General features: G+C 40.3%; 1 protein-coding gene across 1 annotated transcript in view; it reads left to right on the top strand.

Annotated features, from left to right (window-relative positions):
• The window catches only part of LOC149205866 (potassium channel KOR2-like), a 352,983-nt gene that overhangs the window by 294,089 nt on the left and 33,640 nt on the right, over positions 1 to 25,254 (top strand). The window contains exons 9-10 of the mRNA XM_089395197.1: positions 14,355 to 14,576; positions 14,740 to 14,928. Of these exons, the coding sequence (XP_089251323.1) occupies positions 14,355 to 14,576; positions 14,740 to 14,928 (411 nt within the window). The remainder of the gene's footprint in view (positions 1 to 14,354; positions 14,577 to 14,739; positions 14,929 to 25,254) is intronic.

Raw genomic sequence — 25,254 nt, 5'->3', positions numbered from 1 at the left:
GGCATAATCGAAGGGAACTGGTGTTAAGAGAAACCACGAAAGCCAAGAGCAGAGTGGGGTCAAAATGATGGAGAACTTACAGGCAGAATCTCCAAAGAACTCAAGAAGGAAAAGAGGAAGGAAAAGACAGAATGAACTGCTAAACAAATGTGGAAAACTACTGATTAACTCATGTAAGATGAAAGATCTTACCAACTACTCCTTTACCAACCTTTCTCAATGAAGCTCATAACTTAGAACATTAGAGGCTTAGGTAGTAGAAGGAAACAAAGGAATCTGAGTAACAGAATAAAAGAAGAAAAATCAGATATGATCTTCATTCAGGAGACCAAATGTTCAATGGAGAAAATAAGAGAAATTCATAGTAAATGGTTAATCAAGTATGAGTATTTAGAGGTTAAGGCAAATAACTCGGCAGGTGGGATTCTTACGCTGTGGGATCCACGGAAATTTGGAATCTTGGATGCTGAAGCATCCAGGAACTATCTATATTTGGTGTGCAGTCTTGTAGGTGATAAAGAGATATACATGATAATAAATGTTTATGGACCTCAGATGCAAGCAGATAAACTCAAGCTTCTTACCTCCCTAGAAGATCTAAGAGCACGATATCCCAATATGCCTTGGATAGTTGCAGGGGATTTCAATATGATAAGATCTCTTTCGAAAAAAAGGAGGCACAAGACAGCTAGGCAGAGACTCTGAAGCCTTCCAAGATTTCATCATGAACATGGAACTAGTGGACACCGAGACAATAAATGGAACCTTCACGTGGAATAACAAAAGGGGAGGGGCTTCTCAAGTGGCTTCAAAACTTGATAGATTTATCGTTTTTGAGCATCTCCTCATTACAGGACCAGCCATCATAGCGTCCATTCTACCCTTTGGGGGTTTGGATCATTGGTCAGTTTAGCTAGAAGCTACCTTTATGGGCACTCCGAGGAATAGGCCCTTCAGATTCGAGAATGCCTGGCTCTCACACCCCAAATTCACCAATAACATTGACAAATGGTGGAAAGAGGATCTGAATATTCAGGGGACTAAGATGTACATGCTCCAGCAAAGACTAAAATATATTAAATCCAAACTTAAAGCTTGGAACAAAAAGGAATTTGGCGATATTCTCAAGGGTAGAATTGAGACTGAACAAAAACTCCAGAATATCAATCCGATCAATATCATAGAGAGCTTCAATGAAGAGAGGCAAAAGCTAACCAACTCTTTGCAGGAAGAATGGGAGGAGCGATGCCTACAAGAGGAAACTTTCTGGAGACAGAAATCCAGGATTCAATGGATCAAAGAGGGAGAAAGAAACACTAAGTTCTTCCACAAGTACACTATGGCCCACAGGGCACATAACATAATTACAAAGATCAAGGATTCTCAGGGTGTTGAGCTTGTCTCCCACAAGGACATGGAATCAAATCTAGTACAACACTTCTCTAATATTGCAAAGGAGCCAATGGAGGATAGATCTAGGTTCATTAATCAATTCACCCAGTATATTCCCAAGTTGGTCACTAGAGAGGACAACCATAATCTCAATAGGCCAGTCTCGGAAGAGGAGGTCAGTGAAGTGATCAAGGAAATGCAAAGTGGAAAAGCACCAGGCCTGGATGGATTCAATGTTGATTTCTTCAAAGCCTGCTGGGATACAGTCAAACAGGACATCCTCGAGGTTGTGGAGGACTCAAGAAAATACAAAAAGGTTCTGAAAGCATTGAATGCATCCTTCATAGCTTTAATCCCCAAAAAGGAAAATGCCATGACTCTGGATGGATTTAGACCCATATCCTTATGTAATGTGGTGTATAAAATCATCTCCAAAGTGATAGCCAATAGACTCAAGCCCCTACTACCTTCCCTCATCTCGGAAGAGCAAACAGGCTATGTGGAGGGACGACAAATTCTCAACAACATCATCTAGGCCCATGAGGTGGTACACTCTCTCAAAAGCAACAAGCAAGCAAGCATGATTATTCAATTGGACATTGCGAAAGCCTATGACAAACTCAGTTGGTCTTATATCAGAGCTACTCTGAAAGCATATGGCTTTGACCAAAATTGGATAAGATGGGTTATGGCACTAATCACCACAACCAGTTTTTCCATTCTGCTTAATGGAGCTCCTTCAAATACCTTCACACCTTCCAGAGGGCTCAGACAAGGCGATCCGCTCTCCCCTTTCCTCTTTGTCCTCATGATGGAAGGGCTAGGCAGGGCAATCAAAATGGCAAATGCTGAAGGTCGAATTCAGGGGATCAAGCTCTCCCCGGATGGAGAGGCTAATACTCATCAACAATTTGTGGATGATACTATGCTGCAGGGCATACCCACAGTCAGGGAAACAAGGGCAATCAAAGATATCTTAAATGACTTTGCTATGGTAGCAGGTACAAAGGTAAGCCTAAACAAGTCCAAAGTTTTTTTCTTTAACACCAATATTGCTATACAAAGAAACATTACCAGGATTCTTGGTTTTCAAAGGAAACAATTGCCTTCCAAATATCTTGGCATTCCTCTTACTGATAAACCTCCCAGCAAGAAAATATGGGAACCAATTTTACAGGACAAAATCAGAAATTGGACATGCAGATCCTTAAACTTAGCAGGGCGACTCGTGCTCACACAGGCGGTCTTGCAAGCCATTCCCACTTTCATGTTTGCAGCTATCCCTACTCCTCAAGGTATTAAGCAGCAGATAAGGAACATTCAAAGGGACTTTCTGTGGGGTAGAGGGAAAGAGAAAAAAGAAGTGGGCTTTAGTTGCCTGGGACAAGCTCTGTAAGCCCAAGGCATGGTGGCTTGGGGTTGCATGATCCGAAAACTCTCAGTAAAGTTTCGGGAGCTAAGCTTTGGTGGCGATGTATCAAGGAGCCGAATGCCCCTTGGGCCAAGCTTTGGAAACAGAAGTATGCCAAGCACTGGCAGGAAAAGGATCTTATTAGAATGACAGGACAAATTAGAGGCTCCCACATATGGAACCTTGCTTGGGAGAACAAAAGCATTGTTCAACAACATTGTTTTTGGGAAATCCGAGCAAGGGACCGAGTTCGATTCTGGAAGGACAGCTGGCAACAGGAACCCATCCTTAACAGGATTGACCTGGCAGCCCTCAAAAGAGACACAGACAGCAAAGGCCTATTATTGGTAAAAGATTTCTGGGATCAGGGAAGGAACAATGAAAAATGGAGGAAGTGGAAGGAACTAAGTTACAGTGAGGAGAGTCCTTTGAAGGCCATGGCAGAGGCTCTCACCATGGACTTAAAGCACAGACGGATTCTGGTTTCCTCCTCACACGACCAATTAAGATGGGGGAAGAATAACGAAGGTAACTTTAACCTCAAAGAGGCAAAACAAGAAATCACAGGATTCAACTTTGTAAATGCTGATAAAGTCTGGAAGGAGCTTTGGCAAACTCCTCACTGGATGAAAATAAAGTTATTTATCTGGCTTGTGCACCAAAGAAAGATCCTAACTTGGGAAAACCTCCTCAAGAAAGGCTTCAGTGGCCCTTCCAAATGTCACCTATGTGGCTCACATGAGGAAACAATTGAACACTTGCTCAACCTCTGTTCTTTTTCTGCTAAGGTGTGGGACTGGGTGGCCTCAAGCTTCAGACAAACCAACAGGGATAGTCTCAGCATATCCAACACTCTGAAAAACTGGAGGAAGCACTTCTCAGAGAATGAGATCATCAACAAAGCTTGGATGCTAGTACCAGGCTTTGTCATTTGGAATGTTTGGAAAGAACGCAATAGGCGGATCTTCATAAATAAAGCTAGCGAGCCACAACACATAATCAATCAAATTCTAAAACAACTTAAAGAAACAGTTAAAAGCCTTTTGAGGTCAATTCCCATGAATCCTCCTCTACCTCACGAGGAGATTATTATTCTTAATTTGGGTCTTCAATCCATCAATCCTCAAGGAATAAGGAAGGAAGTGAGAACAATTAACACAGGGGCCAGTAGATGGCAGCCCCCTCCTCAGGGCTTCTTCAAAGTAAACATTGATGGAGCTTCTAAGGGCAATCCGGGGGAAGCTGGCTTTGGGGGTGCTATAAGAGATCCTCAGGGGCACACAAAATATATCTTCCATGGCCACTTGGAAAAGGGTACCAATAACATGGCTGAACTTCTAGCATTAGATCAATGCTTGGAGATCCTGGTGGAGGCAAATTTATAGAATGTTATCATTGAAGCAGATTCGGATTTGATCATCAGAGCAGCCAAGAAGATTCACAATGGAACTTCGCCAGATAAAGTGTCGAAGCACTGGAAGCTGCTGCAGGTTTTTCACCGTATCCACTCTCACTTGCAGACCCTTAAAACAATTATATTTTTTCATGTTAGAAGGAAGGCAAATATGCTTGTAGATTGGTTGGCCAACGAAGGTGTGGCCAATAAGGACAACGATTCTCGGCATGCATGGGAGTTGTTACCTGAAGGGAAACTGCGAGATGACTGTTTCATCCTGGCAACCAAAGATTGGGATTTATGGATGAACAACGCTGATCGAAGGGATTCAGGAGACAGGAGTGAGGTTGATATCACCTAATTCGTCCATGAATTTGAGATATGGTTGCTCTCCACAACTTTGTTCACTTTCGGATGAATGACGAAGGTTTCAAGTCGGGCAGTGACACAAAACGGACTGCCTGGGTGTATTTGGCTCAGCAGGTCTTTGTTGGCGACTCCAGGCGGAAGGCTCAGCAAGGTCTGCGGGAATGTTCTGGCTTTTCTGCGAAACCTCGAACGCAATACCATAAGTGGTATTTCGCGCGGGACTTAAATGGTATCTGGTATTTTGGTAGGTGCATGCGATTCCACTCAGTGGGTAACACATGGCATCGAGAGGTGAGAGAAAACCGCTCTCATTGCGCGGTTAACCTCTGCGCTTTTCGTCTGTGCGATATCCCCGATGACTGTTGGATCAGGATTATGTATTCTATAGCTGAGATGGAGCGGGCTTGTTGCCTTAGGGCTCCGAACCTATTTCTATTTTTTGGACCTAGTTTAGAGTTGAGGTCGGGTCCGTTTTGCAAGGGGAAGTGGGATCCACGGTGGGTCCCTGTATGGACTCAGGGCTTTCCGCAAAACCATCGACACAAAAACCCAAAACCTTATTTGGAATATTGCGCGAGACATGGCTGGTATCTGGTTTTGTGGAAGATGCATGCGATTCCACTCAGGGGGTAACACGTGGCAACGAGAGGTGAGAGAAAACCGCTCTCATCGCGTGGTTAACCTCCGTGCTTCTCATCCGCGTGATATCCCTGCTGGCAGTTGGATTGGGACTTTGCGTTCAACAGCTAGGATTGGTTGCGCTGGTTGCCCGATTGTGGGCCCCTTTGTGGATTCCTTTTGCTTGTTGGCCGTTGGATTGGGGGCAGGTTTTTAACAGCGAGGATTGGTTCCTGCCTGTTGCCTGAGGGTTTCGAACTCGTTTTGTTTAGTGGACTTTTCATTGTTGCCATCGGGTTCGTCTGGTGGATGCAGTAGGCACCACTTTGTGCTGTTTGTAAGAATCTTGTAAGCTTTGGTCACTAGTTTTTTGCCACCCCTACTGTCTGGGGCACTCTGTATATTATGTAATTTGATCAGATTAATAGAAGGTTCGTCTCTTACGTATCAAAAAAAGAAAATTATTTTAAATCTAAATCTCTTGCATATTGCAGTTTTGGGCGTTTACATTGATCATTCATGATTGTCACTATTCGTCACACATTTATAAACTACTCTGGGTGACTTGTCATTTATTTAGTCTTTGGTTAATTCAAATTAAAGGCATTGGTCTGTAGTCATTTTTATCTTGTGATTGTGTCTATCTATCTCATTTGACCGAGACTCGCTTTAGATTCATCAAGTTGTTCATCATTAAAATCTCCTAGAGCCTGTGTTCCACAAGCTACCCTCGTTCTTTCACCTTAGGGACTACCCTCCTTTACTTGCCTAGTAGAGAGTCTAAACGGAGTAAGTAAGGATTAGAGTGACAACCCTTACTCTGAGCGTTGTCGCGTTGCCTAGATGATCCGAATGGAAAATGGCATCAACCCATGGTACTCATCCACCCATATTATTCATTGACCCATGGAATTTACCCATGGTATTGTAAATGGCATCTGCCCGTGGTATTGTAAAATCAACCCATGGTATTCATTCACCCATGGAATTTACCCATGGTATTGTAAATGGCATCTGCCCGTGGTATTGTAAAATCCACCCATGGTATTCATTCACCCATGGAATTGACCCGTGGTATTGTAACTGAAAAAAAACTATAAGTAACAAGTCACATTTTGTAAAAAGGAGGTTGTCCGCCACAATGTAGCCTTTACAGTTCAGAGGCACGTAGCCACCACATCTCTTCTCAGAGATAAGCTACCATCGCCCTAGCTGGTTTATTTTCATTACTATTTTAAATAAAAGTTTCTTTGTGGTTTTGTTTATTGGGCATTCTCCTCTTTTTCTTCTGGCATTTCAAGTTTTCAGATCTTGGGGTCTCTCTACCCCAAGATCCATTTCAATCTCATAGATCTTGGGGGTCTCTCCTCCAAGATCCGGATCAATGGTATTGGAGCAGGTTACGATTCCATGGGAATGAGGGTTTCATGCATATTTCAGTCTCAATTTTTTTGCAGGAATTTTTTGGGCGGCGACTTTGCAGATCAGATCTGAAACATTTGGTACAAAATTTACAAAAACAAATACCATATCTGGATTCCTCTCAAAAAATCACCCAATTTCAAAAAAAAAATGGGTCGAATTGGAGTTCGGATGTGGGAGATATCGCTGATTTAAAATCAGCTATTTTATCAGAATTTTTGTGACGGCGGAACTGTTGCAGCGTGAATCTGAAATCTCAGAGTGTCTAGATAAGGATTTCCAACTCATGGGAAGATGAAAAATGATCCTTCTGCTTCTAAAAAAATGTTATAATAAATATTTTGAGTTATATTGGCCGAGTTATGTCCATTTTAATTTTGGAGCAGCATTCGGAGTGGGTTTCCATTGGAGACGTGCCCTCCCACCCCACTTTAGTAGGCACCTGCTTCACATTCATCAGTTTCAACATAGCAGCATTCGGCTTGGGTTATTTGGAGACGTTCCCTCCCACCCCACTTTAGTAGGCACCTGCTTCACATTCATCAGTTTCAACATAGCAGCATTTGGCTTAGGTTATTTGGAGACGCGCCCTCCCACCCCAAGCTATGTAGGCACCTGTTACTTCATCAGCAACCAACATCATGGTTATGGGTCAACCGCATAAAATCCTTGTAATCGAAGTCCATTTACTAGGCCGCACACTGTCAGAATCACAGTTGGTCACAAGCATTACAGGGTATCTCTATCCTCGGATCTTCGTTTATCAGGGTTTTGGGTTAACCACATCTTCAGTGGCTCTTCATATTCCACAAAGGCTTCGCATGAGGGAACTTTACGCAATGGGGACCATTGCTTCTTAAGGAGGGAGGAATGATCTGAATGGAAAATGGCATCAACCCATGGTACTCATCCACCCATATTATTCATTGACTCATGGAATTTACCCATGGTATTGTAAATGGCATCTGCCCATGGTATTGTAAAATCAACCCATGGTATTCATTCACCCATGGTATTGTAAATGGCATCTGCCCGTGGTATTGTAAAATCCACCCATGGTATTCATTCACCCATGGAATTGATTCGTGGTATTGTCACTGAAAAAAACTATAAGTAACAAGTCACATTTTGTAAAAGGGAGGTTGTCTGCCACAATGTAGCCTTTACAGTTCAGAGGCATGTAGCCACCACATCTCTTCTCAGAGATAAGCTACCATCGCCCTAGCTGGTTTATTTTCATTACTATTTTAAATAAAAGTTTCTTTGTGGTTTTGTTTATTGGGCATTCTCTTCTTTTTCTTCTGGCATTTCAAGTTTTCAGATCTTGGGGGTCTCTCTACCCGAAGATCCATTTCAATCTCATAGATCTTGGGGGTCTCTCCTCCAAGATCCGGATCACTAGACACTTTGTGTGACAACAGTACCCTCTTTAGAATTTAATAAAATGGCTTAGCAACGCAATTTTGGTGCATTTTTGTGATATGCTTTGTGTGTTTTAATTTTGTGGCTTTTGTCTATGTTTGCTTTTCATATTTACTGTAAATTTTCGCTAGGAATATTATAGACCCAGCCCAATCTCTGTAGCTTTCCGGAGCTACAGCACCAAATCACCCTACCTCACTCTTGAAGGTATATTTGTGAACATTGCAAAATCTTCCTCCAACCTAGAGGAAGCTTATCTATCTCATCATGTGTTTTCGCCTGGTCCTGCTTCTCTTGCTTGTCCTTCTTCCTAAGAGCACACTGGGTATTGTAGTGGCCAAACTTGCCACACTTGAAGCACTTGACCTTAGATAGGTCCTTTTCCTTTTTCTGCTCCCCTTGCCCCTGACTGAGACGGCCAAACTTGCCACACCTGAAGCACTTGACCTTAGATAGGTCCTTTTTCTTCTTCTGCTCCCCTTGCCCTTGACTGAGACCCTTAGATGCAAGGGCCACATTGTCCTCCTCCTTCACACTCTTCGATCCGCTACTGCTGCTGCCTCTAACAGAGCTCTTTAATAGAGCTCACCTCAACTCCTCCTGCTGCAAATCGTCCCACACCCTGTCCCATCTTGGCAAAGTGTCTCTGCCCAATATACACTGGACAAAGACTTGCAAATCCTTCGAGACATTGTTTAGTGTCAATCGCACTAGCTCTGATGGTTGAGGTGTTGCCCCAACAACTGCAAGCTGATCCCGGACCTCCTGAATCCTGGTGAGGAAAGAGTCTATGCCTTCTCCATTCTACATCCTTATGCATCTCAACTTTTCTTTTGGGAAGATCTTCCGTTGCTCAAAAGTATCTTGATATAGTGTGGAGAGAGCTACCCACATTTCTCTGGTTGTACCTTTGTCTGCCAAATGTGAGATTATATGATCTTGAACTCCATCCAAGATCAACCGCTTCGACCTTGCCATCTCCTTCCTATATTCTTTGAGTTGATTTACATCCTGGGGAAATGTCGCCACATTGTCTATGTAGGCTTTTAGGCCATATTCATCTAGAAGGAAGGACATCCTAGCCTTACAAATGACTTAGTTGGAAGCTCCATCCAACCTATCCTGACCTTTAAGCTCTGTTGTGGCCGTGTCTGAATCTGTAAAAAACTCCCTCTTTCCCTCTACTTGGTTGTAACTTTGCTACTCGCACTCCCTTCTGGAATGTACAGATTTGCTAGCTACTACTGCCAATCTGCCTGGAAAAATCAAACTTTTGAGACTCGAAGTTCCTTGAGAGAAATTTTCCCTCTGTTGTGTGTGCTTTTCTCTTCCACCCGACACTAGTCTTGTTGTTGCAAAACCCTCTGCGTCCAACCAAGGAATTTGCTCAGCGAAAATCTGAGTTGTTGCTGCTCCCTCTAACCGTTGGAATCACTAACCCGGGAAACTCGACTTTTTTGCAACCCTGCAACTGAAAATCGAATTCCTGCCCCAACAATTTGGCCTGCCTGTCTGAGCATTGCACTGCCTCTAAGAATTTCGGCCTGCTACTCCCTCTGAGCAGGGAAATTATTTCCTTTGCTTCTGAGCTTCCTTGTTGATCACTCACGTTCTGATACCATGTGAAAATTTCATCTATCATAGCAACTGGAAATTATTTTCCTAATTGTTAATTTATTTAACAATTTATTTCCAATTTTCTACGACAAATACCAAATAATTCACACTGATTTTCACAAACAAATACTGCGGAAAAAAATAGTGCTAGAATCCGAGAAAATCTAGCACACACACGCACATAAAAATGACACCATTATTTTTGGACAAATGTCTCTAGAAAAACCCAACTTTGGAGAACTGGCGCAGCAGATGAGGGTTTTATTGTTATGCAGCAGTGAAATCTGAGTACAATCTATGGATGGCCAACTGGCAATCCAAACAACAAGAAAATCTGGCCAAAATTATTTAAGGGAATTACCCTTCTTCCACAAGCAACCCCGACACAACTTTCCTTCAGAAAACTTGTCCTCCTGGAGCCTGCGTCAGCCTCTATGTAGTGCTTGTGTAGGCCCTGTGATGTCTAGTCTCTGAACTGCCTCTGATGAAGTCATTTTGCCTGTCTTTGCTGAGGAAATCACTTCTCCAGCACTCTAGAACCTTTGTCTGGCCTTTAGAACTGAAAACGATTTTTCCTCTAGCTAAATCGAGTTGCTCTTCTGAAGCAACTGCGCAATCCTCTACGCTGCTTCACTGGGAATAACTCAGCCTCCTTGCTGCTGCCTCTCCGGATCTGGAAAACTTCCTTCGGATCACTGTCTCTGCTTCGATCTTTGGCTCTCTAGCAACTATTGCTACTCTCTGGAAATTGATCTGCCAAGGAAATCAAACTGCAGAGTGTTTTCTCCATCACCACATTGATCCCTTCTTATATCTTCTTGTTGGGACTCCAACGGCCAAGATTAAATCTTAATCAATGGCTCAGATCATTTCTGGATCGATCCGTGTGAGTTTCTAAACTATTCTCACCTTGACTTAATTAATTTTGATTAATTAACCAGTTTTTCTAAGTTTACACTTAGGAAACATTAAAAAATGGGTTAATAATCTAATTAAGTCATCTCTAGGTGGAATTTTCAGAAATGATTTCTGGGTTTTGGAGATCTCATGTTGATTTGAAAATTACTCGTGAGTGACCTCAGTTAATTAATTAATGAATGAAGGTATTACAGACTCATGTGCTGGTGTGTGTCTATGTTATCTTAGGCAATGGATTGATCAGATTGCAAAATACACAGACACAGGAAAATGGAAAACAGTAAGAGAACGCAGTAAGAAAATACAAGAACACAACAAATTAATAAGGAGTTCACCCTATTCTCCAGGGCTACGTCTCCAGTCCAGCGTTCAGTGGTGGCCTTCTTTTATTGTGTCTTTAAAGCAGAGATTTACAATGAGGAGCTCAACTTGAGTCTCCTGAAACAGAGGATGCTTAATAGGGTGGTTCTTGGATTCCCCAAGCCACTAGAGTGCACAGATTCTTTTCCTTACCAAGTCTCGACCTCTCTGGTCTTTAATGGGAGGAGCCCAATGTGGTACTCAATCCCGACAGATCCTCATAGGGATTGTTTGAACCTCTCAAGCCTTCTATCTGCTCGATGTTGTCTTACGCTGCAGGTCAGCTCGGCTCTCTGTCTTTCTGCCTCTTGTTTTACTGGCTCTTTCGCCTTTTCTTCACTGTTTCCTTCTTTGGTTCTTCCTTCTCTTCTCTGGTTCTGTCCTCTGTATGTTCAGGGCTTAAAGCCAATCTGTCATTGACTGTTTGCTTCCTCTTCCGCCCCTTCGGATCACCTGCTACTGTTCGCTTGGAGTTCCCTGCTTTTGCATCATCGCCAACGTCTCACAGGGAGGTGGCCACTTGTCCTCTCACGAACTGCGCCAACTCTTCCTCAACGGTTCAGTATTTCGGTTACATTGTGGAATGACTCATCCGCTACCTCAGCAGTCAAATCAGACTTCAGACTTTTATATGCTGCGGCTTAATTCCCCTATCAAATCCAGTTTCCCATCGGGTGCAACCTTAGCCGTCAGATCTGGAGCCTCCAGATCCTACAGTGTTCACTTTTATCGCGTTGTTAACTTGCTCGACTGTTAGCCCGTGATGAGAGGCGGTTTTCTCTCTCATCCGCCGGACACGTGTCGTGCGATGAATGGAATCGCTCGTTTTCTGCCAAATGTGCTTACCGCCCCAATATGCCTCCGATATACCACCAGTTTTGGAGCGTAGGACCCTTCTTTCGCTTTAGCACTTTCCCTATGGTTTCCCGGCTTCCCATGCGATCGAGCGCCTGGGGCTTTTCCTTCTCGAGGGGTTTTGCCTAGCTAAACGCTAATCATGCATCAGAAATGGCCTCCGTTTCCCAATCTGGACTTCTTAACTGCCAATTTTGCCTCCTGCGTGGTCTCCATGGGCCTCAGCCAGTGTGCTTTGACCGAGGTCCTCGTCGTTCCTTGCTGGCCGCAAACTGTCACTATTCAGAGGTCTTCCTGATAGCTCTTTGTTCATATATTCGAAGTCTGTCCTGATTTGATATAGTCATAGAACTTTGAGAATTTTCATGGATCCAATTCGGATCACATGTATTCTAGCCTCTCCACCAAATTTTGTGGCTAGAACACATCCGATGCTACAGAAACCAACACCTATGTTGACCAGTGTTATCAGAATCAGACCAGACTGAACCAACCAATATGACCATTTTTTAGGGAAAACCAGTTTGAACTAGTGTCACAGACCCGAAAAGGCTGATGGGTATAAAAGATATGGATTTATTTGAAATATAATAGTTTGTGTCCATTTTAATATTTAGGTGCATTTACAATTTGTCCCTTCAATTCTATTAAATAAATTAACCAAACTATTATCCTATGCATGGAATAGTTATTTAAATTAAATTATTATTTCCCAAATCTGTGTAGACTAAAATTATATCATGCCGTACACCATTAGCACTTTTCAAGGGGGCTCATGAGTGGTTTTGGAAATCATGGGGGGGGAAGGGTTAGGGGCATGTGGACCCAACCAATGGCTGCCACATTACCTCCGTTAAAAACCCATGTTTTTCCTTTTCGAACGCCCCCCTCTCCCCAACTTTTATTCTTCTTGCAGCTTAACCCCCTTGAAATTAATTAAGGCCATCAATTTAAAAGGAATGTGAATGATGGGATGAAGGCACATATATTTAGAATTTTAACGTTGGGAAGTCTGCATTATGAAATATTTTAAATGAAAGGTCATTCATTGAAAAGTAAAAATATGATTGACATAGGTAAAGGGACAAATAAAATATTAGTCATGCATGAAATTCCAGAAAAAAGAGAATAGAAGCTTTTGGTAAATAAATAAAATTGCTAAATTGTTAGTGAAAGTTGTCACCCATACAGAAAATAGTGGTTTTGAGATTGCAGTAAAGGATAACATAGATCGACATCTTGAACAAATAAAAGATCACGGCAATAGGTGAAAGGGACAAGTAGCAAAATAGGTGGCAGTAAATCAATGAAAGTGTGTCTTCAAGACAATTTTTGCTAAAATAGTTAAAGCAGTTCCAGAGATGGAGGCAACCAATCAGCATTGGAGAAACATAAAGCAAGCAGTTGAAAGCTTTGGGACGGAGATGATTTTTGGCAAGACTGTGTCTTTTGTAAATAGGCCAAGGGGATTTTCTCTATAATTATTTTGATCAAGGTATCCATCCAATGGATTCACCTCTCTCTAATGCAGAGCCTTGTTTTCTCTCTATTTTCATTTTAAGCCTCTCAATCTTCATCTCTATTTTTTTCTACATATGTGATTGTAATCTGGCAGTTTTAGAGCAAGGCCTTATGTGTTCAAGATTAATAGAAGGTAGTTGCTGATAGAGAGTTGTCCTCTATTATCTATATTTTGTATAAAGTATTTGTGCAAGAGCATAGTATGGCAAAAGGATTTCAATAAATGACTCTTTTCTGTACCTTCAGAATACATTTTTAAAATTGCTTTTAGATTATAGTGAAATTTACTTCATTTGTTGGATTCACATATTATATCGCAGCAGATTCATTTTTTTCATCACGGGTCAGCGAAAACTTCCTTACTCATTGCTGTGCCTGAGATTTGAGATTTGTGTCTTCTCTTTTCTTCTACCTATCACATATCTGCTATTGTGCTCTACTAGGTGAGACTGTCCAATGGAAAGGCCTCTAGTCTGAAAAGTCTGCAGTCTTGTATCCTAGTCTGATTCCATTTTTCGTCAATCCTCTTTGTCATCCTTTTTCATTATAAATCTGGCACTGTGGCTTAATGAACAGGCTGCTGCTTAGTGACAGTAAGCAGTTAGCTGTTATTAATAACTGAGGGTTAACAACTCTGGCCCAAGAGCCAGCTTGAGGCTTAAAGCGGTTTTGTAGATGCGTTGGCATAGTTCCCAAAAAGCTTGGAACATCTCAAGTAACAACAGATATTATAATTGATGTTTTCTGATATTTGAGTTTTTTTCAAGTGGATATATCTCCCATTTTTTAATGATTGTTATTGCTGGTACTTTTAAAATTCAACTCAATGTTATGTGCTATTATTGTCACTAGATAAACCTTGGTGAAAGTTAACATCTCTGCTATTTTTCAGGCATTAGTGACAAATTCTTCACTTCTACTCTGATTTCAGAGATGAAAAGTAACTAAATCCTAAATTTGGTTATGCTCCATTTTCTAGACGTTTCAAATCTCTGAAGATTTTTATAAATTTATCTTTATAGCTGGGATTCACTTTGCTTTTCTGCAAAACAGGAGGAAGTCATCATAGGAAAGGATGGGTCAGTGGAAAATGTAGCTGAACTTCGGCCCTATAATATATTTGGCGAAGTCGCAGTCCTATGCAACATTCCTCAACCATATACTGTTCGTGTTTGTGAACTCTGTAGGGTCTTACGGCTAGAGAAGCAAGCTTTTGCAAATATTCTGCAACTTTATTTTGTAGATGGTCGGCAAATTTTAAACAATCTCCTCGAGGTATGAAGTGAAGGTTGTTTTCTGAAGCGTGATTCTAATTTGTACTCTGAATATGAATCAAAGTAAATGTATCCCGTGAAATGATTTTAGAAAAGTTGCTTTAAAAGATAAAATCAGATCCTTTGTATGTCTCTGAACTCTACGTTCTCTTTAATACATGCAGGGAACAGATACAGATCTGAGAATTAAGCAATTAGAATCAGATATCACTTATCTTATCGCAAAGGAAGAAGCTGAGTTGGCTTTAAGGGTGAACAGCGCTGCATGCAATGGTGATTTACATCATGTGAAAAATCTGATCAGGGCTGGAGCCGATCCAAGGAAGGTGGATTATGATGGAAGAACAGCTTTGGTACATATATTGAGATAACAAGTTCTGTTAACTGCATATATTCATACTCCCCCAATCCTGTTTTATTTAGCTGTTTGAGCATGCTTGAGAGAGATATCAATCCTTTTAGTTTAATAAAAGTATCTAAAGCATTCCAGTAGGGAGCTTGTTAAAACACACGTATCCAGATGTCATTAAAATAATGCTAGAGCTAATGGGAATTTTCTAATAAAATAGTTAGACAGCAAATCTGGGCTTCATTGTCCCTTATGTCTCGCGAAAGAGAACTTCAATAGGGATGACTATAGAATTTTCTTTGTGCCAATATTGTTCTGTCAAATTCTATTGAAGTGGTACTCTCTGGAATGCACTCGTGGAGGCCAAAATCCAATAGGGTTGACCTTGATGCCGCCTTTTTAACGTAAGGATTGGTGAACTTCTATTTTTGTCTTGTTTTCCACCAGTCACCCACAAAATCAGTAAGAAGCGCCTTACCCAGATTCTGGTACACAGATAAGTTGTGTCGATTGTCAGATCATGTCTCATTCCTTGTACAGGAAACACTAATCCTTTTTGTATAGGTAACATATCCTACATGTAGATATTGTTCATCACCTTTAGGCTGTTCCTTCTGGCTAGACTTATGCACCAAGTTCTGCAGCATTTTGTGAAAGTATATGCACCATTGGATGTATATGCAGCAGAACAGATATCCAATGGTGCATATACTGCCCAGGTACTGCAGTTAATGCTGCAGGGCTTGGTCCATAAGGCCCATCGTTCCTTTTTGGGAGATCCATAGAAAAGGAATTTACAATTCATGCTTCTAGTTAATTTTGTTTCTGTATTTTTCATTGATTTTGTTGGTCAAGGTCTTTAGGCAATGTGATATATATTATAAAGAGATTATATAATGTAATATATATTATTTTTCATTAATTTTGTTGGTCACGTCCAACCATGGGTTGCTTGCTTGTAGCATCTTGCACTTTTCCTTAATTTAAAAACAAAAAAACTGCCAGGATCACTTATTTAATTAGTTATAGAAGCCTTGGGAAAGGAAAGAAACATTCATAAATCCAGACAATATTATGAAAGCTTGGCAGATTTCCTAGCATCCTCTTTTTTAACTAAAATAAGACTATTCACATTATACAGATATAATATCACAAAATTACCCATGCTATAGCAAGATACCTTTACAATACAAGCACAAAAGATTGTTATGAATAAAATATATATGAAAATAGTAAAAATAATATGAATAGTAATAGATATAGCAATGATTAATTCACTGATAATTAGTAGGGAAGAGGCATGTCTCTACAGACATGACCATTCGTGAAATGGTACTCACGTAGCTATATATACAGGACCTTCACTCTCTGATTGTATCATCATTTTTACTTATACATTTAATATATATTCTTGTATCTTCAATGGAGATCTACATATTCCAAGTCTTCTGGAGTATTTCACTTGAAGAACGGACTTTGTTCGTTCCATTTGGTATCAGAATTGTTCGATCCTCTGGCCGCTCAACCGCTACACAAGAGCATCGTTCTCGGATCTAGGTCTTTGACCGTTGAAATTCGTCAACCTTGTTGTCGTTGTGATTGAAGCATTTCGCTATATCGTCTCTGGAGATTCTCCATTTCGTTATCAAGCCTTTGGCCATAAAAAAAAAAAGAAAAAGAAAAAAAAAGTAAAAAATTATTTAAGAAAAAAGAAAAAAGAAAAAAAAAGAAGGAAAGAGTTATCATGATAAAAATTATAGTTAAAAAAATAAAAATAAAAAATAAAAATCAGTCGCAAAAAAAAAACATTTAAAAAAAATTAATAATAAAACAAAAAAAAATAATAATAATAAAAAGGGGCTTAAGAAAGAATATTATCACCTGATTATTTTACAAAAGGAATATATTAAGTGAATAGTTATAAAGGAATCGTATATATATATATATATAAGGAATTATTTAAGGGATTTATATATAATTAACAAGAGATGAAAAAGAGAAAAGAAAGAGAGAGTCAAAAATCGAAATGGCAGAATTCGTTAAGAATTAATACTAAATTCCGAAGGAATAATAAAGTTTTGAAGGTTTTGAAGAAAAAAAATTATGGGTTTCTTTTCAATATGTCCTTTTTGTTCAGAAGGATATCCTAATTGTCAAGAGTCATTCATAAATCAAAATGTCGTCTGCACAAAATGTTACAAAATTTGTACTTTAGTTGAATGTCTAAGTAATACAGAAAAACAATCATTAGCAAGAGATATGAAACAATTAATGGCAACAATTGGGCAACAACATACAAATTTTAATAAGGAAATGAAGAAAACGGAATCCAAATTACAAGATAAACACCCATCATCACCCCTACAAAACGATGTAATCCAATGTACCGAGAAATTGCAGTTGAAAGATCAAAAGAAAGACAGAATAGCCAAACTCTGGCAAAACAAGAAAGTGTTACAATAGGAATATGAAGATCTTGCAGATATACATTACAAACAAGTAATGGAAAAGGATGAAGAAATTTCTTGCCTCAAGGACCACGTTGAAAAATTAATTGCACAAGTCAAGAAGACTAAGGTCACAAAGAAGGAACTCAAGAAGCACTTATCAAAACAAGAAGAGGAAAATTTACGTTTAAAGAACCTTAATAAAAATTTATTAGAACAAATCAGAAATTTAAAAGATGAAAAGCTTAAAAGTCAAAACATTGAAAATAAGGTTGATAAATCAAAAACCAAAGAACTTTTACGTCTGAGAAACCATAATCAAAGTCTACTCACTCAAATTAAGAAACTTAAGGATGATAAGAAATCATTAAAAGACAAGTTATAACAACTTACTCAAGAAGAAGTATTGAAATCTCCAGTCGTAACAGTCCAAGTTGAAGATAAGGGAACGAATACCGATCCAGTGAATATCATAACTCAAGAAGAAGGCAAACTGTTTGAAGAAAAGACACACTTAGATGTTGCAGTTCAGATGATAAACATCTCAAGTGAAGGTTCTGTAACCAACTCAACAACATCGTCACTTAAAGTAAATCAGAATCTTGCCTCACGTATAATTAGGGAAAAAACTCCTTATTTACACCTGAATCACAGGAACAGACATTTCAATTAATCTATGAATCTATATCACTCAGAACATAAACAAAAAACCTATGTTCCAAAGAAAAATGATGTCAACACAATACAATCTGATGATAACAAATTATCCCAGCTATCAAGTAATTGCCACGTTTTACAAAAGATTAATTTAGGATGATCAGATCCATTCTCAGTGTGACAGTTTTGTTTATCACTTAGAGCATCATATCGTCTTGTTTCAACAAAGATGATAGTTCTGAGACAAGAAGACATTCAAAACGGGAGAAAGAGATCAAGCCTTTCATCAATTAGCTTTGAGGACAAAGTTTTTTGAGGAGGAAGGCAATGTTATGAATAAAATATATATGAGAATAGTAAAAATAATATAAATAATAATAGGCATGAACAATGATTAATTAACTGATAATTAGTAGGGAAGAGGCATGTCTCTACAAACATGACCGTTCGTGGAAGGGTACTTAGCTATATGTACATGACCCTCACTCTCCGATTGTATCATCATTCTTACTCATACATTTTAATATGTATTCTTGTATCTTCAATGGAGATCTACATATTCCAAGCCTTCTGGAGTATTTAACTTGAAGAACGAACTTAAGCTCCAAAGATGCCATAATTCTCTACTAACTACCTATTCTTAATTTTGATGCTAGAGCACTCGAAACATATTACATTTAAAACCAAACTCATGACCAAAGATGCCATAATTCTCTACTAACTACCTATTCTTAATTTTTGATGCTAGAGCACTTGAAACATATTACATTTAAAACCAAACTCATGACGAAATTAGAATAGAGCTTAAATGGCTTGACAAAAAATGTGGAAACAAGCCTATAAAGGACATTATAGAAGCCCTGGATCATTTTCCAAAATTGGAGGGGATAGGGCTACATACATTGGTCTTTATAATCTTATTTTGTGACTTCTTCCTTGGTGGTTGGACTGAATTTTGAGGCCTGCATTTTCTCTAAGCATCCTTCTAGGCTTCCATTGAAATCTTCGAAATATTTGATCTTTCCTCAAATTTTGTCTATGTTCTTTTCCATGTTTGCCAAACTTTTTCTCATAACTGCTTCATTATCCTTCTATCATTGCAAGTCTCCGCTAATATAATGCAAGATAATTTTATTAACGTCCAACAGATGACCATAGAAGTAGGTCATTGAGACTAAAAGGTACATCTAGTGAAAATACAATGTGGGAGTGCAAAAGTAACTCCTTTATCAATGCTAAAAGCGAAAAAAAGGTGCAAAGAAGAAACATAACTAAGTGGCTAGTTAAGCTATTCACTAGTAGTCTAACCTAAAGATACAACATTATAAGTGCAATGATATAGTAGAAATGCCAGGGATTAGATGGTCAAGAATTGGGGGGGGCGGGGAGACGAAGGTACTACCTCGCCATCAAAGTCGTATATCACAAGGGCTGATGCATTGATGGATGATGTCCTTTACTAATTAATTAGGGATAAGGGGACCCAAATCTATGATCCTTGGGGAAGCATGAATGAGGAAACATCAGTTTCCTACCATCCAAGGTTGAGGGAAAGAAACTTTGAATAGAACCCATGTTGCTTCGTTGAATATGGGGGTACTCTGAGAGGTGAGAGGGGCCCTACTCTGGGTCCACCTAGAGCTGATCCATTGGTTAGTTTGATGGTACATGGTATGTGGCTTGGCATGAAAACTCTTCATGGGCCTCAAAGATGCCAAGTGGCCACTTGAAGGGTCTGGTTGAGAAGATGTGTGAGGCCTCACTAATCTATAGTTTGAAATACCTTGGTGCTCTTCAATAAATTATTGCATCAATTAGTGTGAAAATTCTATTACTGCAGCAACTAATTTATTTTACCTACTTATTTTTCAATAAGTTATTTATGAAATCCCTTCAATAAATATTAAAATAAATTCTACTATAGATGTCACACCATTAAATCAGAATAAATACATGCACAAGAATTAAACACATCAACACAGTTATCTTTTGGACAATTGTCCCCGGAAAAACCCAATGCGGGAAAATCGGTGCAGCAGAGGAGGATTTTATTAATCAGCTTTTCTTGAGTACAACTAGGGTGCCAGACTGTCTCACCCAACAGAGATAAAATCGCCAGCACATCCCCTAGGCTCAGCGTTAGACCAGCTAGCCTCTGCGCAACTCCCAGACCCTCTGCGTCAGCACTAGGCCTCTTTGCGTCACCCACACAGGCCCTCCAGTGATTACGCAGTCCTGTTGCCTTTGCGTCTTCCTGAGTGGCTCTACGTCTCCCTCTCTGATCTCTGCGCCGATCCTCCGGTACTATCTCTGCCTCTCTGCTCTGTGCTCGCTACCTCTTGCTACAATCCAGTCTTCTAGTTCGAATTTCAAACAAGCGCTGCTCTAGAAATCGCATTGACTGGTCTCCCTCAGTACATCTCCAACTGACCCTCAAGCCCCCTCTTATACTTTTCCTGTTGATGAATCAACATTCGAGATTAAGTCCCTAATCAACGGCTAAGATTAAAATAGACTTGATCCTTATCTTTTAGAAGCTTCTCATCCTTATCTTTATTAATGCCCATTAATATTTTTATTTTCCTAAGTTTAGACTTAGGAACACATTAACAATATTAATTATTTTAATAACTCCTTTTCGGATGGAATTTTCCAAAACGATTTCTAGGTCTTGGAGATCTCATGTGCTTTAGCCTCTCCACCAATTTTCATGGCTAGAGCACATCTGATGCTACCCCAAATCAACACTCCCTCTTAGTGAGGAATGTGCTCTAGTAAAGCTCGACAAATAAACATTACTCTGATCATCCGGCACCGGTACCTATGCTGATGCTTGGCTTGCTGCCCAACATCATCTGTACTGCTGCATCCTATACTGTTGTCCATGGCTCTACCACTGCCACTGCTACCTCTGTACTGCAGCTCCCTCTGCATCCGTGTTGTTGTTGGTCCTTCCTCTCAACACTGCATTTGCATTGCAACTCCCTCTGCATCCGTGTTGCTGCTGGTCCTTTCTCCCAACACTACATCTGCACTGCAACATTTGACACATACCTATTTCAACCACTGAAATGGATTCTTTATCATCCCCATCTTCTCCCTTAAATAAGCAAACTTTGTTCTTCTAAGGGCCTTGGTAAGGATGTTTGCCACTTGTTCTCCTGTAGGAGTGTAGCTCAACTGTACAACTCCTCGTTGGACACAGTCTCTGACAAAGTGACACCGAATATCAATGTGCTTTGACTGATCATGAAATACTGGACTCTTAGAGAGCTTGATGCAACTTTGATTATCACACGTGATTCTGGTTGCTTCCATCCTTCTTCTGAATAGGTTCACAAGAAATTTTCTAAGCCATATGGCTTTGCACGAAGCTGTGCTAGCGGCCATATATTCTTCTTCAGTTGAGCTCAGAGCTACGGATTTATGTTTCCTACTGCACCAGGAGGTCATCCCTGATCCAATGTTGAAACAATACCCAAAGGTACTTTTCCGATCCACTGAACTTCCAACCCAATCTGCATCAGTAAACCCACTCAATCTGATATCCTTACTTTTGGTGTACAAGAGTCCATAATCGACTGTTCCCTATATATCTAAGAACATGTTTGGTTGCTGCCCAATGAGCCCTCTTTGGTTCCACCATGAATTGACTGAGGGTGTTGAAAGCATAACAAATGTCTTGTCTGGTATTGACCAGATACATCAGAGACCCTATGAGCTGCCTGTATAAGGTGGGATCAACATCTTTGTCTTCTGATGCATCATTTTTCTTCAAGTTAGTGATCATTGAAGTAGCCATCGGCCTACAGTCCTGCATCCTGAATCTCTTCAGGATCTCCATAGCATATCTCCCTTGCCCTAGGAAGATTTTATCCTTCTACCGCCAAACTTCCTACCCTAGGAAATAATGCATCTGTCCCAAATCCTTCGTGTCAAACTCTGTGGCTAAATTCTTCTTGCAGTCTACGATGAGCTTAAATGATCCTATCAAGAAGAGATCATCCACATATAATACTAGTACGAGAGGCTCATTCTCTACAACCAGATAGTAGAGATTGGGATCTGCATCACTCTTGACAAACCCCATCTTCTGCAAGTAGCCATCAATTTGACCATACCATGCTCTAGGTAACTGTTTGAGCCCATACAAGGCTTTCTTCAATCTGCATACATGAGACTTCTTCTTATGTGTCTCAAATCCTTCTAGCTTTTCAATGTATACTTCTTCTTCTATCACCCCATTCAAGAATGTCGTTTTGACATCCATCTGATGAATCTCCCATCCCATCTGTGCTGCAAGAGATATCACGGTTTTGATAGATGTATACTTAGCTATTGGGGCGAAGGTCTCTTCATAGTCTATTCTTTCCTTCTGAGCATACCCCTTAGCCACAAAATTGCCTTTGTACTTTTCCACATTGTTGTCTGTAGCGTATTTAATCTTGTAGATCCATCTTGAACCTATCATTGGTCTACCTTGAGGCCCAGGCACTACTTCCCAGACATCGTTCACCATTATAGAGTTGTACTCCTCCACCATCGCATCCATCCAAACTTGATGTTGAGCGGCTTCCAGAAAACTGGAAGGCTCCCCATCCTGAGCTACTAAGGCCTAATATCTATCTGGTTGTCTTCGCTCCCTCTTATTGTTTCTCGGTGCTCCAATGAAATCTTCTGCATCCCGTAGAATCTGTCGGAGTTCCCGGCTTGTTCTTCCTTTGGTAGTAGGTGCATCTGTTAGCTCCTCCACTTCCTGTTTTGAAGGAAAATTCTTGTCTTCCGCTGGTTGAAGTGGTTTGACCAGCGACCCATCTTTTGACTGCTCTTCGGAAGGCATTTCTCAAGATTTTTTGAAGGCCCTATCTTCCATGAACTTCACATCTCGTCGAACTACTACCTTCCTACTCCCTGGAAGATAGATTTTATATGTCTTAGCGTTCTCGCTATATCCCACTAGATATCCTTTCTCTGCAGTTTGATCCAACTTCTTCCTCTTTTCCGCAGGTATGCGACAATATGCTAAGCTCCGAAATATCCTGAAATGACTGACTTCAGGGGTCTTCCCAGTGAAGACTTTGTATGGAGTAGTCTTGCCCAATGCATGATGAGGAGTTCTATTATGGACATAGACTGTCGTGTTGCATGTTTTTGCCCACAAGAATTTTGGCATATCTTGATCATACATCATGTCCCTGGATGCTTCCACAATAGTCCTGTTCTTCCTTTCCGCTATTCCATTCTACTCTGGATTGTACGGAGTTGTCCACTCCCTTCTGATGCCCTCCCTAGCGCAAAAATCTGTGAAGTCCTTGTCGACGTATTCTCCACCATTGTCTGAGCGTAAAAGTTTTTTTACTTTACAGTTAGATTCTCCACCAAAGCCTTGAACTCTTTGAATCGACAGAAAACCTCGTCCTTGGTTTTCAGAAAATAAATCCAATTTTTCCAGGAGTGGTCATTGATGAAGGTGACAAAGTACTCGGCACCACTAAGAACTTTAGTGGACATTGGTTCGCAGATATCTGAGTATATCAATCCTAGTACACTCTTGGCCCTGTTTTTTACTTCTAGGAAATGCTATTTTGGCATACTTGCCGAGAGCACATCCTCTGCATACATCATCTCTTTCTATACTAAGATCTGGAACTTTTGTTACAGTTTTCTTGAGAATTCTCAGAGCCCCATGGTGCAAATGTCCCATTCTTCTGTGCCATAGTTCATTCAGATCCTTGTCTCCATGACTGCCTATCAGTGCTATTGGTGATTCTAGCTGTAACCTGTACAACTTGTTATTCCTGATTCTGATTTACACTTCCTTTTTCCAGCTTGGGTGTTTGACGTATACTTTCTCCTTAATGAAGAAAACATCATTGCCCTTGCTTTGAAGTTGTGATACGGAAAGTAAGTTTATCCCCAACCCTAGCAGATGCAGCTCATTGGTAGCTCGGAATCGCTCTCCCGTTTCTATTTGAAAAACTATGGTACTCTTCCCTACTGGAGTACACTTTGCCTTATTTTCCATGGTGATCTGAAAATTCATCCTTTCCTCATGATAATCTGAGAAACATTCCCGGATTCCTATCATATGCCAAGAGGATCCACTGTCCATATACCATACCTTAGATGATGCCGAGCTTGTTACACAAGCAACTTCTTCTTCCAATCTGGAAGCCAACATAGAAAAATCGAAATTTCTATCTCTTGTGCAATTTTATGAAAATCTGCATGAGTCTCCTGATGTTGATGCCTCTGCATCATGATCTCGACCCATAATTGATTTTCCCTTTCTGTCTATGATTCTTCGCTCCGATACCATGTGAAAATTCCATTACTGCAGCAACTGATTTATTTTACCTACTTATTTTTCAATAAGTTATTTACAAAATCCCATCAGTAAATATTAAAATAAATTCTACTGCAGATATCACAACATTAAACAGAAACAAATACATGCATAAGAATCAAACACATCAACACAGTTATTTTTGGACAATTGTCCCTGGAAAAACCCAATGCAGGAAAACCGGTGCAGCAGAGGAGGATTTTATTAATCAACTTTTCTTGAGTACAACTAGGGTGCCAGACTGGCTCACCCAACAAAGATAAATTCTCCAACACCTCCCCTAGGCTCAGCGTCAGACCAACTAACCTCTGCACAGCTCCCAGACCCTCTGCGTCAGCACTCTGCCTCTCTACATCAGTAATGGGCCTCTCTGCGTCACCCACGCAGGCCCTCTAGTGACTGCGTAGTCCTACTGCCTCTGCGTCTTCCTAAGTGGCTCTGTGTCTGCCTCTCTGATCTTTGCATTGATTCTCCAACACTGTCCCTGCCTTTGCTCCGTACTCGCTACCTCTTGTTGCAATTCAGTCTTCTAGTTTGAATTTCTCAGCAAGCCCCACTCCAAAAATCGAACTGACTGGTCTCCCTCAGTGTGTCTCCAACTTATCCTCAAGTCCCCTCTTATACTTTTCCTGTTGGTGAATCAATGGTCGAGATTAAGTCCCTAAACAATGGCTAAGATTAAAACAGACTTGATCCTTATCTTTAATAAGCTTCTTATCCTTATCTTTATTAATACCGATCAATATTTTTATTTCCCTAAGTTTAGACTTAGGAACTCATTAAAAATATTAATTATTTTAATAACTCCTCATCCGGATGGAATTTTTCAAAACGATTTCTGGGTCTTGGAGATCTCATGTGCTTTAGCCTCTCCACCAAT

This window comes from Pinus tabuliformis, chromosome 1_2, assembly GCF_031772625.1.
Source record: "Pinus tabuliformis cultivar Carrire ecotype Pingquan chromosome 1_2, CPIR1, whole genome shotgun sequence".
NCBI lineage: Eukaryota > Viridiplantae > Streptophyta > Pinopsida > Pinales > Pinaceae > Pinus > Pinus tabuliformis.
This window is presented reverse-complemented; position numbering and strand designations above follow the sequence as displayed.